Source organism: Somniosus microcephalus, chromosome 7 (genome assembly GCF_052327205.1).
Source record: "Somniosus microcephalus isolate GS21.2 chromosome 7, FLI_Smic_1.0, whole genome shotgun sequence".
NCBI classification, from domain to species: domain Eukaryota; kingdom Metazoa; phylum Chordata; class Chondrichthyes; order Squaliformes; family Somniosidae; genus Somniosus; species Somniosus microcephalus.
The window spans coordinates 156,003,045-156,021,725 of record NC_140993.1 but is presented as its reverse complement, the minus strand read 5'-3'; the positions used below and the strand labels follow the sequence as shown (position 1 = coordinate 156,021,725).

The 18,681-nt window shown below is 47.1% G+C and overlaps 1 protein-coding gene across 1 annotated transcript in view; it reads left to right on the top strand.

The window, feature by feature from the left end:
• slco5a1 (solute carrier organic anion transporter family member 5A1) overlaps nucleotides 1–14,888 on the top strand; it is a 398,244-nt gene extending 383,356 nt beyond the window's left edge. The window contains exon 9 of the mRNA XM_085993128.1: nucleotides 11,658–14,888. Coding sequence (XP_085849254.1) covers nucleotides 11,658–12,112 — 455 coding nt within the window. The 3' untranslated portion in view covers nucleotides 12,113–14,888. The remainder of the gene's footprint in view (nucleotides 1–11,657) is intronic.
• The last annotated feature ends 3,793 nt before the right edge of the window (nucleotides 14,889–18,681 follow it).

Genomic DNA, 18,681 nt, shown 5'->3' with positions numbered 1-18,681 from the left:
GGTAGAGGCAGAAACCCTCATCGTATTTAAAAAGTACTTGGATATGCAGTTGAAGTGCCGTAACCTACAAGGCTACAGACCAAGAGCTGAAAAGTGGGATTAGGCTGGGTAGCTCTCTTTCAGCCGAATGGCCTCCTTCTGTGCCATAAATTTCTATGGTTTTATGATTCTGTGGTCAGTAACCAGAGGACACAGATTTAAGGTAATTGGTAAAAGCACCAGTGGCGACATGAGGGAAAACATTTTTACGCAGTAAGTTTAGATTTGGAATGCACTGCCTGATAGGGTGGTGGAAGCAGATTCAATAGCAACTTTCAAATGGGAATTGGATAAATACTTGAAATGGAAAAAATTGCTGGGCTATGGGGAAACAGCAGGGGAGTGGGACTAATTAGATTGCTCTTTCAAAGAGCCGACACAGGCCCGATGGGTTGAATGGCCTCCTTCTGTGCTGTAACATTCCATGATTCTATGATCTGAACTCTTCTTCTTCTTAGGCAGTCCCTCGGAACCGAGATGACTTGCTTCCACATTAAAAATGAGTTCTCAGGTGACTGATGAGTCCAATGCGGGACCTACAGTCTCTGTCACAGGTGGGGCAGACGGTGGTTGAAGGGGCGGGTGGGTGGGGTGCTTGGGTTGACGTGAGCTCCTTGCGCTGCCTGCGCTTGGCTTCTGCTTGCTCCCGGCGAAGAGACTCGAGGTGTTCGGCGCCTTCCCGGATGCTTCTCCTCCACTTTGTGCGGTCTTGGGCCAGGGATTTCCAGGTGTCGGTGGGGATGTTACACTTTTTCAAGGAGGCTTTGAGGGTGTCCTTGAAGCGTTTCCTCTGCCCGCCTGGGGCTCTCTTGCCATGCCAGAGCTCTGAGTAGAGCGCTTGTTTTGGGAGTCTCGTATCGGGCATGAACTGCAACTAAGAACATAAGAACATAAGAAATAGGAGCAGGAGTAGGCCAATCGGCCCCTCGAGCCTGCTCCACCATTCAATAAGATCATGGCTGATCTGATCCTAACCTCAAATCTTCTATCACTCTGCATCCACCCGAACCCATGTGATCTCCCGGGAGAGGCGAAAAACCAGATAAAGACCCAATGGCCAATTTGGGAGAAAAAAATCTGGGAAATTCCTCTCCGACCCATCTAGGCGATCGAAATTCTTCCAGGAGATCACTCTGTCCCTATATTTTCTACAGTACTTACCTTCTGTAAAGGCGATCTCCACCCCAGCCAGGAACAGGAATAAAACCATCTCCTGAAATCTAACAGAATTAGAACACAGTAGGAGCAGAACAAGGCTACACGGCCCCTGGGCCCGCTCCACTACCCACAGGGCCATGACCATTCCGAACCCAGACTCATGTCCAATTTCCTGCCCGCTCCCCGTAACCCTTTATTCCCTTTACTTCTAGGAAACTATCTATTTCTGTTTTAAATTTATTTAATGATGTAGCTTCCACAGCTTTCTGGGGCAGCAAATTCCACAAACCTACCACCCTCTGAGTGAAGAAGTTTCTCCTCATCTCAGTTTTGAATGAGCAGCCCCTTATTTTAAGATTATGCCCCCTAGTTCTAGTTTCACCCATCATTGGGAACATCCTCACCGCATCCACCCGATCAAGCCCCTTCACAATCTTATATGTTTCAATAAGATCGCCTCTCATTCTTCTGAACTCCAATGAGTAGAGTCCCAATCTACTCAACCTCTCCTCATATGACCACCCCCTCATCCCCGGGATTGGAACTGAGTCGAAACCACAAGGTCCAAATCATTCATGTGTTTCTGCACTGCAACAGTGCCATCATCTGTCAAACAAATGGCATCGCATCATAAATTAGGGATTTAAAAAAATTCATTCATGGGATGTGGGCGTCGCTGGCAAGGCCAGCATTTATTGCCCATCCCAAGTTGCCCTTGAGAAGGTGGTGGTGAGCCGCCTTCTTGAACTGCTGCAGTCCGTGTGGTGATGGTACTCCCACAGTGCTGTTCGGGAGGGAGTTCCAGGATTTTGATCCAGCGGTGATGAAGGAATGGTAATATACTTCCAAATCAGGGTGGTGTGCAACTTGGAGGGGAAATTGGAGGTGATGGTGTTCCCATGTACCTGCTGCCCTTGTCCTTATAGGTGTTGGAGATCGTGAGCTTGGGAGGTGCTGTCGAAGAAGCCTTGAGTTGCTGCAGTGCATCTAGTAGATGGTACACACTGCAGCCACGGTACGCCGGTGGTGGAGGAAGTGAATGTTTAATGTGGTGGATGGGGTGCAGATCAAGCAGGCTGCTTTGTCCTAGATGGTGTCAAGCGTCTTGAGTGTTGTTGGAGCTGCTCTCATCCAGGCAAGTGGAGAGTATTCCATCACACTCCTAACTTGTGCCTTGTAGGTGGTGGAAAGGCTTTGGAGAGTCAGGAGGTGAGACACTTGCTGCAGAATTCCCAGCCTCTGGCCTGCTCTTGTAGCCACAGTATGTATGTGGCTGGTCCATTTAAGTTTCTGATCAATAGCTGACCCTCAGGATGTTGATGGTGGGGGATTCGACAATGATAATGCCATTGAATGCCATGGGAAGGTGGTTAGACTCTCTCTTGTTGGAGGTGGTCATTACCTGGCACTTGTGTGGCATGAATGTGACTTGCCACTTATCAGGCCAAGCCTGGATGTTGTCCAGGTCTTGCTGCATGCTGGCATGGACTGCTTTATTATATGTGGAATTCTGAATGCAACTGAACACTGCAATCATCAGCAAATATCCCCACTTCTGACCTTATGATGAAGGAAACGTAAGAAATAGGAGCAGGAGTAGGCTCCACGGCCCCTCGAGCCTGTACCGCCATTCAGTAAGATGATGTCTGATCTTCTACCTCAACTCCATTTTCCCATCCTATTCCTATATCCCTTGATTCCCTTAGTGTCCAATAAAGGTCATTAATGAAGCAGCTGACGATAGTTGGGCCTAGGACACTGCCCTGAGTAACTTCTGCAGTGATATCCTGGGGCTGTGATGACTGACCTCCAACAACCACAACCATTTCCTTTATGCTAGGTATGACTCCAGCCAGTGGAGCGTTTTTTCCCCTGATTCCCATTGACTTCAATTTTACTAGGGCTCCTTGATGCCACACTTGGTCAAATGCTGCCTTGACGTCAAGGGCAGTCACTCTCACCACACCTCTGCAATTCAGTTCTTTTGTCCATGTTTGGACCAAGGCTGTAATGAGGTCTGGAGCTGAGTGGTCCTGGCAGAACCCAAACTGGACATCAGTGAGCAGGTTATTGGTGAGTAAGTGCCTCTTGATAGCACTGTTGATGACACCTTCTATCGGTTTTCTGATGATTGAGAGTGGACTGATGGGGCAGAAATTGGCCAGGTTGATCATTTAAACTATTTGGCCTAGAAATTCGTGAATGCCACAAAAGCTGTGGGGCAGACGGTGGTTGAAGAGGCGGGTGGGTGGGGTGCTTGGGTTGACGTGTGCTCCTGCCCCTGTTTGCGCTTGGCTTCCGCTTGCTCCCGGCAAAGAGACTCAAGGTGTTCGGCGCCTTCCCGGATGCTTCTCCTCCACTTTGTGCGGTCTTGGGCCAGGGATTTCCAGGTGTCGGTGGGGATGTTACACTTTTTCAAGGAGGCTTTGAGGGTGTCCTTGAAGCGTTTCCTCTGCCCACCTGGGGCTCTCTTGCCATGTCGGAGCTCCGAGTAGAGCGCTTGTTTTGGGAGTCTCGTATCGGGCATGCGGACAATGTGGCCCATCCATCGGAGCTGATCGAGCGTGGTCAAAGCTTCGATGCTGGGGATGTTGGCCTGAGAGTTGGTGACTGATGTTGGTGCGCCTATCCTGCCAATGGATTTGCAGGATCTTACGGAGGCAGCGTTGGTGGTACCTCTCCAGTGCTTTGAGGTGCCTGCTGTACATGGTCCATGTCTCTGAAGCATACAGGAGGGCGGGTATCATTACTGCTCTGTAGACTATGAGCTTGGTGCTGAATTTGAGGCCCTGGTCTTCAAACACTCTCTTCCTCAGGCGACCGAAGGCTGCACTGGCACACTGAAGGCGGTGTTGGACTTCGTCATCGACATCTGCCCTTGTTGACAGTAGGCTCCCAAGGTATGGAAAGTGGTCCACGTTGTCCAAGGCCTCGTCATGGATTTTGATAATCGGGGAGCAGTAGTGTGTGCCGGGGGCAGGTTGGTAGAGGACCTTTGTCCTACGGATGTTTAGTGTAAGGCCAATGCTCTCATATGCTTCGGTGAAGGTGTTGACAATATCTTGGAGTTCGGCCTCAGAGTGTGCGCAGACACAAGCGTCGTCTGCACACTGTAATTCAATGACAGAGGATGGGATAACCTTGGATCTGGACTGGAGGTGACGGAGGTTGAACAGTTTCCCGTTTGTTCTGTAGATTAGCTCCACTCCAGTGGGGAGCTTACTGAGGGTGAGATGGAGCATTGCAGCCAGGAAGATCGAGAAGAGCATTGGTGCGATGACACAACCTTGCTTGACCCCGGTCTGTACGTGAATTGGGTCTGTGGTGGATCCGTTGGTCAGGATCACGGATTGCATGTCGTCGTTGTGGTAAACCACTGTCGTTCACGGTGTTCACTATTGTTGTTGTTGTTGTTGTCATTCACTCTTGTTTCACTGTTATACCTGACTATGCCTCAGCTGACTCCGCCCTTGGCTACCTGGTATAAGGACGGCTGCACGGCAGCTCTCTGCCATTCGGTCGTCCACTAGAGGCATAGTCCTGATCTGTTTGTAGTTGCATTCAGTAGTTAATAAAAGCCTGTTGTTCTGAACTCTACTCAGCCTTTTATTAGAATCGATAGCGCATCAGTCGTGAAGCAGGCAGAGGATGGTGACAAACTTTTGAGGGCAGCCGAATTTGAGGAGGACACTCCATTATCCCTCACGGTTGATGGTGTCGAAGACCTTTGTGAGGTCAAAGAAGGCCATGTACAGCGGTTGGTGCTGTTCCCTGCATTTCTCTTGTAGTTGACGTGCGGTGAAGATCATGTCCATTGTGCCCCTCAGTGGGCGGAATCTGCATTGCGACTCTGGGAGGAGCTCATCAGCCACTGGGAGAAGACGATTGAGGATTCTTGTGATGACTTTCCCTGTGGCAGATAGCAGGGAGATTCCTCTGTAATTACCGCGATCGGACTTGTCACCTTTCTTGAAGATGGTCACGATTACGGCGTCTCTGAGATCCCCTGGCATGCTCTCCTCCTTCCAAATAAGAGAAATGATTTCATGAATTCGCACCAATAATGCTTCTCCGCCGTGTTTTAGCGCCTCGGCGGGGATTCCATCTGCTCCTGAGCCCTTGTTGTTCTTCAGTTGTCAGATGGCCTTTTCAACCTCATGCAGGGCTGGGGTTGTGCTGAGATGGTGGCGGGTAGCATGCTGGGGGATGGAGTTGAGGACACTCGCGTGGAAGACAGAGTCTTGGTTAAGGAGATCTTCGAAGTGCTCCTTCCAGCGGGCACTGACTGCCTCTCTGTCCTTGATGAGTACCTCTCTGTTCTTGGCCCGCAGTGGGGTAGGACCTTGGGTGCTTGGGCCGTAGGTGGTCTTGACTGCACTAAAGAATCCACGCACGTCGTGGTTGTCGGCTAGCTGCTGGATCTCCTGCGCTTTCTCCACCCACCATCTGTTCTTTAAGTCACAAGTTTTTTGTTGGACCTCGGCCTTCCGGCGTCGGTAGAGCTGCTTTCTTGCTCTCGAGTTCTGTTGTTGTTTCCAGATCAGGAATGCCTTGCGCTTGCGGCTTATTAGCTCCTGGATCTCCTGGTCGTTCTCGTCGAACCAGTCTTGGTGTTTCCTGGTCGATTGCCCGAGCGTCTCTTCACAGGTGCTGATTATGGAGGCCTTGAGTGCAGACCAGGCACTGTGGACACTCTGGGCTGGATTTTGTCAATGGGGAGCTTTTGGAGGCGGGACTCCCACTTGTTGGGTTTTAGTCCCGCCTCCATCAACTTGTGGCCAACCCACACTATTTTCCCTTGATTGACCTTGTTAAGCCCGCCCAGCAGGATTAACAGGCCAATTAAGGGAAAGCCATTTACAGGTGACGTCAGCGAGTGCCGTTTCATCTGTCGAGCTTTTGACAGATGAAATGTCATCATTTGACAGCTCTGTGAAGCTGTCAAACACTGACAATCTGTCTTCTAAGTTGTGTCTTTACTCAAGACTCAATTAGAAAGCCTTCCTGACCAGAAAGCAGAATGCTGCAGCTTTTGACAGTTCAGCGGCCATTCTGCTTTCTGTGCCGGTGAGCTGAGGGACTCCCAAGACCTGAAGGGAGGAAGCCTGCAGGAAGAAGTAAAGGTAAGTATAACTTATTAAAACACTTTACACACACCTCACACACTTATCTCTGCACATATGCACCCATTACTCACCTGCACACCGGACATCTCGGCCCCTCCGACCCCCGCAGACCGACGCCCCACCTCACTGACCCTGGCGAGGTTCGGAGCCGTCGGGAAGTCCACACTTCAGGGCTCAAAATAGGGATTAGCCAAAAAACTGCCTGGTAACTACCTGTTAACAGGCAGTTAATTGGCATTAATCCCCGACCCGGCGCAGGTCGGCTACCCGCCTCCTGGCAAGATGGCATGGAGGCGGGTTGGGCACCCGCCCCCAAATTCTGCCATTTTCCCAGCAGTCCCGCCTCCAAACCCACCTCCCCAGGACTGGCAAAATCTGTGTCTCTGAATCACTGGGAGTCGTCAGGTTGGTTGTGAGGCACAGGCTGAATAGGGCTTTCTTAACAGGGTCTTTGCATGCTCCAGCGTTGATTTTCCTGCGACATTGCTTCTGTTGCCGCAGCTGTTTTGGGGCTACGTTGATGGAGCTGACAGAGCGGATTAGGCGGTGGCCTGTCCAGCAGTCGTCAGCTCCTGTCATGGTGCGGGTGATGCGGATGTCCTTGCGGTCCCTCGCTCGAACGATGACGTAGTCCAACAGATGCCAGTGCTTGGAGCGAGGGTGTTGCCATGAAGCCTTGTACTTGGCTCTCTGACGGAACAAGGTGTTGGTTATGACAAGGCCATGTTCTAAGCATTTCGTCAGGAGGAGGGTACTGTTGGAGTTGGCTTTCCCTACCCCCACTCTGCCGATCACACCTTCCCAGAGGTCTGTGTCCTTTCCAACTTTGGCGTTGAAGTCATTAAGGAGGATCAGATTGTCGCCCGTTGGGACTCGAGACAGGGATTGTACGAGGCTGGAGTAGAATTCCTCTTTAGTCTCGTCTGTTTTGGGGCGTACGCACTGATGACTGTAGCGCACTGGTTCCGGGCTAGGGTGAGCCGTAGATTCATGAGGCGTTCGTTTATTCCACAAGGGGAGTCTCTGAGACATTCAGCTAGCTCATCAAATGGCTCAGCAAGCCAGGGAAGGGGCACCCAGGGTCTCGTTGCAGCGCTCCAGCTTTGTGCAGGGGGCCAACAATGCAAGAGATGTCCTCTACCGACAGGGGCCAGGAGGCTCTCCAGAAAGAACGATGTGGGACCACTTCACCGATGCTGTCATTACCAGCAGTGCCCAAGGAAGCTTCATGACCTCAGACCAGTGGTCAAGGTCAGTGAATGCATCTTCAAAAGCCTTCTCCTACCAACTGCACCACTAGCCTCACACACTTCACAATACACGACCAATCTCCACCCCCCCGTCCAATTACTCACCTACCAACAATCTGTGCCAAACACGGGGCACACCTCCCATTACTAGCTTCACCTCACCCCCTTGGAGGAGACGGTGCAGACCATTCTTGGCAGGGGCCATGGCTAAGCCCTTGGCCAGCGGCAGGGTTGAAAGGATACAAGATGCGGGTATCCTCATACATTATCCTCCTTCTCGCAGGCACCTCTTGCTTTCCCGCCCTCCCCTCACCACAACTCCACCCTTGTGCCTCCCCCATTTCACACACCCAAGGAATGCAGCCTGCCCAGCCAGTGGGTGACCAAGAAGAGGGAGAAGAGAGTGAAGGAGAAGAAGAAGAAACACCGTCACTCGATTTGACACTCCCAGCAACCAGCTTCTCAAGGTCGACCAACAAGGCCATTTGCAGTGTCGCCCACTGAAAGCTGCCTTCCACCAGCCATGCTGCAGTCACTGGGGTAGCACTGTGTGACATCACTAGGATAGGCAAAGGCACACACAAGACAGTCACTAAGGGAATGCAAAACAGTGATGAGTTGATTTCTTGATGTCATATTGGATGGATGTATAAAGTTGGATTGGAAAGTTTGCTTTGTGTTGGTTTTTATTTCAGCATTGTGGCCAAGAGGACATTGTGATGGTCAGTAACAGAGGGAGGGTAAGGTGTGGGATAAATGTTGAAAGGCGAACTGGATTTGTGGTCACTGGTTCTGAAGGCGGATGATTCCATCCCGGATATCCTGGCCAGGAAGGGGCTGTCTGGATTGCATCCTTCCTTCTGCTTCCTCCTCTTCTGCTTCCTCCACTTCTGCATCTTCCTCTTCTGCAGATGGTGTAAGTCTGAAATAAAAGCATAAAATGCTGGAAATACTCAGCTGATCAGGAAGCATCTGGACCTGAGACATGAACTCTGTTTCTCTCTCCATGGATGCTGCCTGACATGCTGAGTAATTCCAGCATTTCCTGTCTTCTCAGAGACCTTCCTTTACCATCCGAGGTCTTGCAAGTGTCCAGCAGCACTGCCTGCACACTTAAAAAACCTTTAACATATATTGCACCAAGCTGCTACTTCAATAAAATAAAAAAAGTCCAGTCCAAAAGGTTAAATGCAAACTTACCTGAAAGATGTGTGTGTGTTCCTTTAAGAGGTGCTGACGAAGGCCGTGATTTCCTATACCTCGGCGGGTCTGTAGCGGGTGACGTCGGTGGCGGGTCCCAACCCTGCTGCCGGCTCCAGCCCACTGTCGAAAATGATTTTCCCCTGATTGGGCTTATTAAGCCCGCACAGCAGGTTTGCCGGCCAATTGAAGGAAGTGGGTCAGATGACGTCCCTTAAAGGGACCATGCGCAAATTGATTTTGACAGTTGTGCTGTCAGTGTTCTACAGCATTGAGGTGCTGCAAACACTGACAAGCACTGCACAGAGGTGCAGGGCTACACCCAGGCCCCCCATGACTCCCTCCATATGCTTATGGAGGGAGTCACAACACGCAGTGAGGTTCTCTTCCCTTCTAATGGGTGGAAGAGACCTCCCCAGGAGACCAACGCAGCCTAGTTGCACATTGCACAGAAGGGCACAAGCAGGGATGTCGTCAGGAGGACCAGGATGCAGTGGCACAAACCTTTTACTGACCTCAGTAAATCACGAAACGTTATGCAAAGCCACACTCAACCTCATCCTGCTGTGCCACTCATCACATCCCTATTTCTCTGCCTTCCCTACCCTACTCCTGTACATCCTTACTCACACCAACTTACCTTGCACCTCCACCCATCCCTCTCTATCTACATTATCACTTCCCCATCTCACTAGCCACCCCTCACACTCACCCTCATCCTAGTCCAATCATACCAACTAACAACACACAAGGGTAGGCACTTGGGTGTTTTAGCCAATGTTCATGTAAAGTTTCTGTTAATGCGGTGTCAAACATTGAAACCTTTATTTTCAACACTTTCCGTTCTTCAACAACTCTGTGTGCACCTTTGGAAGTGGCTTAGTGAGTTGCAGTGAATGGTGAGACATAACAGTACCGCCCCCCCCCCCGCCCCCACAATAGTCATGAGTGTGAAAGGAATGACTTGGGCATTGTAGGGATGCTTTATGGTGGGGTAGTGCCAACCTGGCACATTTTGTGGCAGCCAGGGTGTACAGCATTAAGCAAAGTAAATCTGGCCATGGTGAGGCCATCCCTGGCGTCCCGAGCAGCAATGTGGTTGGGTGCTGATGCCCTGTCCCCTGTGCAGCACCAACTGATTGCGAAGAATGTTGATGTATTTGTTGGTGCCGCTGGTGTGCCTGGTCTTGCTGGTGTTGGGGCTGGTCGTGGTGGGATTCTGAGGACCAAGGTGAGGTAGTTTCAAGGGCACCGCTGCTGATGTAATAGATGCCGCCCGCCACCTCCCCTTTAACTAGCGCCACCCCGGCCGCAGGTAGGCCCCCCTGACCCCGTCAGACATAGCATCTGCCGGTAAGTCGGGAGGCGACACCCAATATTACAGTTAGCGCCGCTGCTAACCTCCCGCTGAATTTCACGGGAGGCGTTAGCGGCATCGCGCCCAGGCGCTAGTTGATTTGTGCCCCGTTAGCGCCCTCTTAGAGAGGTGCAACTTAACCAAATTTAGCCCCCCATTAATTTTTGAAAATATTAGTAGAACACCTGTGTTCCTTCCCAGATCTTGATTATTTTCTCCTGAAGAATGTGTACAAGTTTCAATTCTGCACAATGTTAGTTAACAGGTGCATGAACAAAGCTATATATTTTATGTTAAGTCTGGATAGTTGTTAACTGGTTTTATTAGCCATATATAAATATTAGTTTGGCTCATTTGGCAGCAATCTTGCTTCTGGATCAGAAGACTGTGGTTCCAGCCCCCAATCAGGACGTGAATGGAGTCTGAGGGACTGCTGCTTTGTGGGAGGTGCTGTCTTTCACATGAAACATAAACCAAAGAGGGTATTAAAGATACCACAACAGTATTTGAAGATGAACAGAGAACAGGGTGTGACCAACGTTCCTCTCTTCACCAAATACCATCAAAATGATTTTTCCCATTGCTATTTGTTAGACTTTGCTGGCACGGGCACTGCACTTCAAAAGCAATTCTTTGAGTGAAGTGTTTTGAGATGTTTTAATAAAGGCACTATATGAATGTAATTTTTCTTATAGAATAATTTGTAGAAGAATTGTTTTGAGCACAGCAGTCAGCAGTTGTTTTTCTGAGGCTGCAACTATTTATAAGGCTTTGATGACACATTCCATTACTGTTACACCACGATTTTAGATGTGGCTCCCAGCTCCCTAAAGTTAAATTTACACTTGCTTCTTCTAATCTGAGATTAAAAATTGCACACACAAAAAGCAAAGCTTTGAATGTTCCAGTACCCAGACTATAAACAAATGTGTACCAGTCATTTTTTTTGAAACCTTGCTTTATATTTTTGGCTGGCTGTATTTAAAGTTTAAAAACATGCATATAATGTGCACATGACACCACTTCTGATCTGACACTCCTCTGAAACTAAGTTACATTATAATTATAATTATAATGAGCAAGTTACAATTATGTCATTAAGTTATTTCACAGCAAAAGATTATACTGCATTCCACAAAATAAGTTATTAATTGTCTTGAGACACTGAAAGCAGCAGTGTCAGCAGCCATATTACTGAACAGTGCGATTCAGTCCCTTTCAGTTTAGTGAAGATACAACTTACTGGTTTCTGCACGGATTATTTATGAAAGTCTGCCCTTCAGAGTAACATACTAATTGTTGCAGTGCACGTACAGTTAGGTCAATCTTAGAGCTTTTATTGTAAAATTATTGTCTAATTAGATCCATCAAAATATCACAGGACAGATTGAAAGCTCCTTTGTGATTCTGTTAGCAACTATTTTTCTAATGTCAGTTAAGTATATATGCATTATGTAATTTTTTTTTTTAATTCCACAACGTACATGAGTTTCTTGATGCAAATATAAGTTTTTATTTTCCTTACAGCTTACATTCCGACTCCAATCTACTTCGGGGCTGTGATTGACACAACCTGCATGCTTTGGCAACAGGAATGTGGCGTTATTGGCTCCTGTTGGGAATACGATGTCACATCATTCAGATTTGTCTACTTTGGACTGGCAGCAGGCCTCAAGTTTGTCGGCTTTATTTTTATCTTTCTAGCCTGGTACTCAATTAAACATAAAGAAGACCACTTACAAAGGTGGAGACGGAGAGCCTCACCCATAAGCACTGTCAGTGAGCTGATCAGTAACCCAGGGACCCAGCACAACTATACACAGGCTCGATCATGTCCTACCTTTCAAACAAAGGCTGAACACAGTGAATACCTAACGCGGTCTGGACCAGTCCAGCATGTAGCACAGACTCCTGCGACACTCCAGGAGGCAGTAAAATACACAGCCAAGAACACACTGGATGACACGACAGTTGACATTTAGGTGAATTCATATATATATATATATATACACCGTCTTAGGGATTTCGTTGTCAAACACAAATACTGATGGCTGTTTTGAAGTTCAGTTCTTTGACAAAAGTGCCCTTTGGGAAGTTTCTCCAGGTAAACAACAAAACCTGTGCCTTTTTAATTTAAAGAAGTGGCATACACTGACCAATAGAAACAACGATTAAAGAACCAACCACAGCATGCTAGAAAGTTGGATTCCTCAACGAGATTAGAATTCTCAGATACCTTGTATCATTTTTAATCTTATAGAGTGACCATTTGCACTCATGGTCAGAGTCAATGTACAGTTTGTATTTGGAGGACTAAGAAACAGAGATAATTGGCGAACAAGCAGGGAGATGAAAATAGCATCAATGTAAGTGAGAAATTTTGTTTTGACAAGCTTCCATATAATTTTTTAACTAAATGCTATTCTTATCTGTTCAAGATGATGTGTTAGAAATCTCTGCTTGTTCAAGCTACGAGCTGTTACAAGATGCAGTGAGGGTAGATTTTTAACTTGGTTTTGGGACGTAAAACTGCCATTGAGATGAGCCGCCCATTATAGAACCTGCCCGTTTGTCACCTCTATGGTGGTTTCTATAAGGAGCAGCCAGTGTCATACTCAGGTGGCAAGTTGAAAATCTACCCCAGTGGCTCTGACTTGGACCTAATAAATTATGTGCAAATGACCATTTTTTAAACATAATTATTTAAAATGTTGAGAAACATTTTACAAAGCAGTAAATTGTGACACCTTGTAAAGGTAAAACAAGGAAATTGCAATTGCTGGAAACTTGAAGAAAAACTGATCAGATTTTGACAGACCTGCTATATATTTGCAGCATCTTTTGTTTTTATTCCGATATCTGTAACACTGACGTGCCTGGATCTTGTGTCTTTGCCATGGAGTGGGTGGACAGGAGGCTTAAATTCCAGATCTTGCCAATGCCCACCTTTGGTAGCCTAGTAGGAGGTGGCAGGAATAACCCAGTTCTGAGAAGCAGCACCTATGCTCAGAGAGTCAAACCCTGTCATTTCCAACACTAGGGGGAATTTTGCCAGCCCTGGAGAGGCGGGTCTGCTAGGAAAATGGTAGAAACTGGGAACGGATACCAACCCCGCTCCCAATCCGCCTCCATGCCATCTTCCCGGGAGGCGGGTCCCCGACTCGTGCAGGGACCCGTCTCCTTGAGGCGGGAAGGGGATTACAGCCAGAGGATTAAGCCTGTTAACTGCCTGTTAACTACCTGTTAACAAGCAGTTAAGTGGCTGTTATCCCCATTTTACCAACATAAGTGCAGGCTTCCCGACAGCTGCGAACCTCGCCAGGGTCAGCGAGGCAAGCAATGGGTCTGCGGGGGTCAGAGGGGTCGAAAAGTGCGCTGTGGAGGTGAGTGATGGGGGCAAGTGTGGAGAGGTAAGTATGGGAGGTGAGTGTAAAGGTTAGAAAAAGTTTACTTACCTTTGTTTCATCCTGCAGGCTTCAACCCTTGGGGATCCGAAGGTGCCTCATCTCAACGGCAGAGATGACAGAATGGCTGCAGCATTCTCCGATGCAACAGCCATCTGATTTCTGCTCAGGAAAGAGGTTTGGTGAGTCTTCAGTGCAAGGACTCACCAAAAAACAGAGAATGTCAGTGTTTGACAGCTTCTCAAAGCTGTCAAATGATGACAATTCATCTGTCAAAATTTTTTGACAGATGAAACGTCATACACTGACGTCCTCTGTCACTGGCTTTCCCCTAATTGGCCTGCTAAGCCCGCAAGGCGGGCTTAACAAGGTCAATCAAGGGAAAATAGTGTGAGTTAGCCGGATGTCGTTCGGGGCGGGACTAAAACCTGACAACCAGCAGTCCCGCCCCCAACGCGCCCCCATTGATAAAGTCCAGCCCCTAGCATTAGTGCGGCAACACTCAGTACTGCCATCAGCGTTCCCTTTAAGCTGCATGGCCGTATTGAGGTCCTGCGCAGCCGGTCAGCCAACTTCCCAGTGCAAAAAACCGCACATGCGCAGAAATTTAAATGGGCCACACAACCCGTTAAAGGGGCCTTGCAGCCCAAAAAAAAATTAGGGGGAACATTGACTGCTATGCCACCCACTGCTGGAAATATTCAGAAAAGGTTGGGAAAAGAACATTTAGTGCTGCAGATAAAAAGAAAAAACCTGTAAATGCTGCCAACTAGAAATAAAAACAAGGAACGTTGAAAATAGAGAGCAGATTTGTCAGCATCTGTAAAGAGGAAAGATAGACAAATTTTTCAACTGTGAGCTTTTACCAGTTCTGAAATAATAACCTGTCTTTCTCTTTCAGATGCTGTCTGACCCGCTGTGTATTTTGAGCATCTTTCTGTGTTTTATATAAGTGGATACTGTGTGACCTATGGGATACCAGCTGGTTACTTTGTTTGGAATAAAATGAAGGATGCTAACTGTAGAATTAAATGGAAATGGGTGCAGACTGTTAAGCTGTAGCTAATGTACTCTGCTTTATCCATGTGTGCAATCCGTCTCATTGATGCCAGCCTGACACTGAGACTTAGTTATGTACAAATAGAAACCCTGGAGCCGAATTCCCTCAGCTGATCCAGTAGATTTTCGCTGCAAGTCCGGTGAATCAGCTTGGAAAATACACTGGGTCCTGACATTTGTTGGGAAATCCCGGTCGGCCCTGTAAGGGGAAGAGCCTCCACCTGTCCCGAACAAGGCCAGCCATGTCAGAAGAAGCGAGAACTCCCTACACTGGGGCCCCGATATTTACTCGGAGCCGGGAAGAGAGTGGGGGGAAGCGGGTGGGGGGGGGGGGGGGAGGTGGAGGATTTTCCTGTCAGGCTGGAAATCATCCGGGGAGTGATAAGTCTGACGTTGCCGGGGAGTTTGGGGCGAATCGGATATTGTGGGGGGATACGGATATTGTGGGAGGGTTAGGATGAATCGGACATTGTGGTAGGGGGAGTGGGTCGGCCATACTCCTGTTCCTCCTGGCCCGCAAGCAGTGCACTAAAGGCACTTACCTCACCGATCCAACCCTTCTCGTATCGTTTTACTTGCCGGGAACCCCGGCTTCCATGCATTAGTAATAAGAATTGAGTTAAAATGGAGGCACACAGCCTCCTTAAAAGATTTTAGTAATCGACCTGCCACCTGAGAGCAGATTGGTCGCCCGCTCCCTGATTCACCTCTGTTAAAACTGGAAGTGGGCGGGATGGGGTCGGTTGATAGAATTTTAAATTTTTTACCTTCCCACCAGCCCCAACCTAACCATTCTTGGGGATTAAAATTTCCCCCTCGGAGTCTCTACAGTGTCTCCAGAAGGCTGGAAGTGGAGGCCCAGGTCAGAGACAGAGCCTGGACCCCCCCAAAGATAGAGCTTAAATTTTTTTTAAGATAGGCCCCCTTACACAAGGTGCCGTGAAGGTAATGCATGAGATCTTCAGTCTCGGAGTCAGGCCTGGGTATCACGCCCATCCCAATAGTGGCCAGGCACCGGAGTTCCCAGCCATTGCTTAGGGCAGAGTTTGCTCCCTAAAGTAAAAAAACACAGCACCCGCTAGCTCTATGTAAGTGCAGTACCGCCCCCACCCCCCTCAACAACTAGCCCTGCCCTGAAAACTCTGTGGGGATTGGGGTGGGGAGGGGGCAGTGCTAGAAGTCACTGGTGGAAACAATGCCAGCATAACTGTCAGGATTACAGCCTGTGCATTTTCAGAGCCCATGAGGTGGAAATTGCTTTAGGCCCATTTTCAGGCCCGAGGCCTGCGCAAAATTAGGCCTCAGGCTTCATTGACATTATCTGAGTGAGCTGCCGGCATCTGTCGCATCTCCGCAGGCAACTCGCCCATTTTTAAAAGATGAATTTTGGGCCACTTGCCTCATTCTCAGCGGCCAAACGGTTAGACCAGGGAGGGGGTTGGAGCGTCAATGGGATGGGGGAATTGCCAATTGAGATACTGTGGAGTGAGGGAGGCATGCTTGCTCCCCCTAGCTCCACAGGAACGTTTTTTAAATTTTGTTTTTAAAAACTCACCATTTGTCAGCAGTCGCTGAAGAATCCGGAGCAGAGAGGCCTAACTCCTACTCTGCTCTGTGATGTCCAATTTCCCACAGAGAGCCTAAAAGAGATGTCAGGCCCCTCATTTACATATGTAAGGGGTCTAACGCCTCTTTTAGCCAGCCTGAAATGGCTCAACCCAATACCGGGTCAGATGTTGGTCCCTAAAATTGGCCACTGCTGTGCCCATCTGTAAAACAGGTGCAACAAGATCCAATTCCTTCCCCCATGTGTCTTGAATAAATACTGGATGGCCACATAGCCACGTCAGTGATGAACTCGCCAGAATACTTCCACTGTGATCATTAATTGGTTTGAAGTATTTTCTCAGCTAAGTTAAATGACATTTTTTGATTTCTTAAAAGTATTTGCCAATTTTTTTTGTCAGCTTGAGTAATGTGATGATGTATTTTAATACAATCACATTATAGCATCATGTGTTTGTAACCAAACAAGAAAAAGATTTGCCATGAATTTTGTCATGAAGTGTTTCTTTAAACATAAAAATGTGAGATCAGAATTTTATTCACTAATATATATTTTAATGTTTTACAAGTAACAGGATGAAAAATGGGTAATTACTAGACCTAGAAATGATCATTGGTTATTTTAGCAGCTGTCACTTAATATGGGCAAATGACATCCCTTGGTCCACTATTTTAACACAGGTGTTAATGGCCCAGGAATTTGTGGTCGGGATGACAGCGAACTGGCAGTGTTCACCATCAGTCCGCCTTTGAAACTGACCGCAACTTCGGGATTTGGCACATGCGCAGACACATGCGGAAGTGCCGAAGTTGCGGTCAGTCATTGACAGCTCCAAAACAGGCTGCGCTGTGACCCCCACCCCCTCACAGAGCCGGCAATCTGTGTAATCAGCCAAATCATTGAAATTGACGAAAATTTCAACTTTTCCGCAGTAATTATGTTGTTACATTCCCCACTAAAAGATAGACCCAAAGGGATTAGGTGTAACTGGGGTTTTAACAGTGTATTGACTGCTAAACAAATGTAAAGGCCCTTGAAAACCAATTTTAATTTTGTGCAGTGTGAAACTTGTCCATTTTAATAAAAATTAAAATTTCCAAGAAACTTAAAAAAAAGTTAATTAAAAAAAAAGTGTCCATCTTTATTTCAGGTTTGCCATTTCCCTATGTGAAAGCCCCAATCTTTCTTTTGCTCTAACTATTTAAAAAAGTTAGAATTTTAAGAGCTTATTCACTTCTTTGTTCGCTGTCTGTGAAAATTCTGCCTTTTGATTGGCTGCTTAGACAGCCTGTTGACGTCACAGCAGTTCGAACAAGAGGATCCCCACTACAGTCCGTTGAATTGAATTGAAGGTTGGAAAACCCGAAGTTCTCGACATAGGGATTGCGAGATCCTTGTGCGGAGCGTACTTCGGAGCCGGCAGCGAACGCCTTCACTTCACTGCTGACCGCAAATTCCGGGCCATTGTGTTTATCTTAAATTGTTTAGCATCTCTAACAGAAGAATGCCATCTGAGCATGTTAAGCATTTGTCGGCTAATATTGCCATAGCAATTTGTAGACTTAGATCAAGATCAACTGTGGTTTTAGTCAGTTATTACTGAGAGTTATATAGCTAAGGTACCAATCAAAAGTGTGCACAGCAACATATCTTTCAACCGTATCAAAAGCAAACGCTGAGGTGAAATGTATTGATTTTCATAAGTGGGATTGAAAGCAAATGCCAACGTTTGCAAGAACTGGTATACAAGTAGCTTTTGGTCTCCTCTTTGCAGCTATTTCATTTAGGACAGTACAGTCATTCTTGAAGTACTGTCCACTGGTAAATAGATTTAACCACTTTGTTTGCTGTGTTTTATTATTTAACAACATGTCTTGATCATTTTTAACTTGAATACAGAGCAAATAGAATAGGATTTAATAAGAACTCTTATTACACTTAAAAGCAGAGATTGGATTGGATTGGAACATGTAATACATTTCCAAACTTCTTTTTTTATAATTGCAAATCACTTTTTTGTTATAAGAACAACATAACTGATGCAGGAAAACTTTGAAATACTTGAATATTGAAGCACAATATTGCATGCATGTTTACTACTGTTTCAGCTGCATGCACTTTTTAAGTTTGCTTTCCTTTAGGACGGGAAGCTGTCTGGACAGGTCTCGTGCAGTATTACACAGATTGTAATTTATCCAATACAAATTGTCTCAAATTCTTTGATGTACCTTGTAGAACAGTATTTAAATTGTACACTGTCACACTGGTATGGTTTCTAAAGGTTAGAGATATTTTTCACATTTCTACACTTTAGATCTCATAGGTAGGTACTGTAGAAGTTAGTTGGATGTAGTTTAGGGAGGCCTGTAGCAGGCAATTCAGTTGAAATTGTACAGTGAAAGACAGCTAGTGAGCTCAAAATGTATTTAGCAATTGCCAAGACTTCCTACTGCTAATTGTAGCAGCTCTTATACTCCCAGCTCGTCTTACAATACCGATGACCCTTCTATTATAAATATTT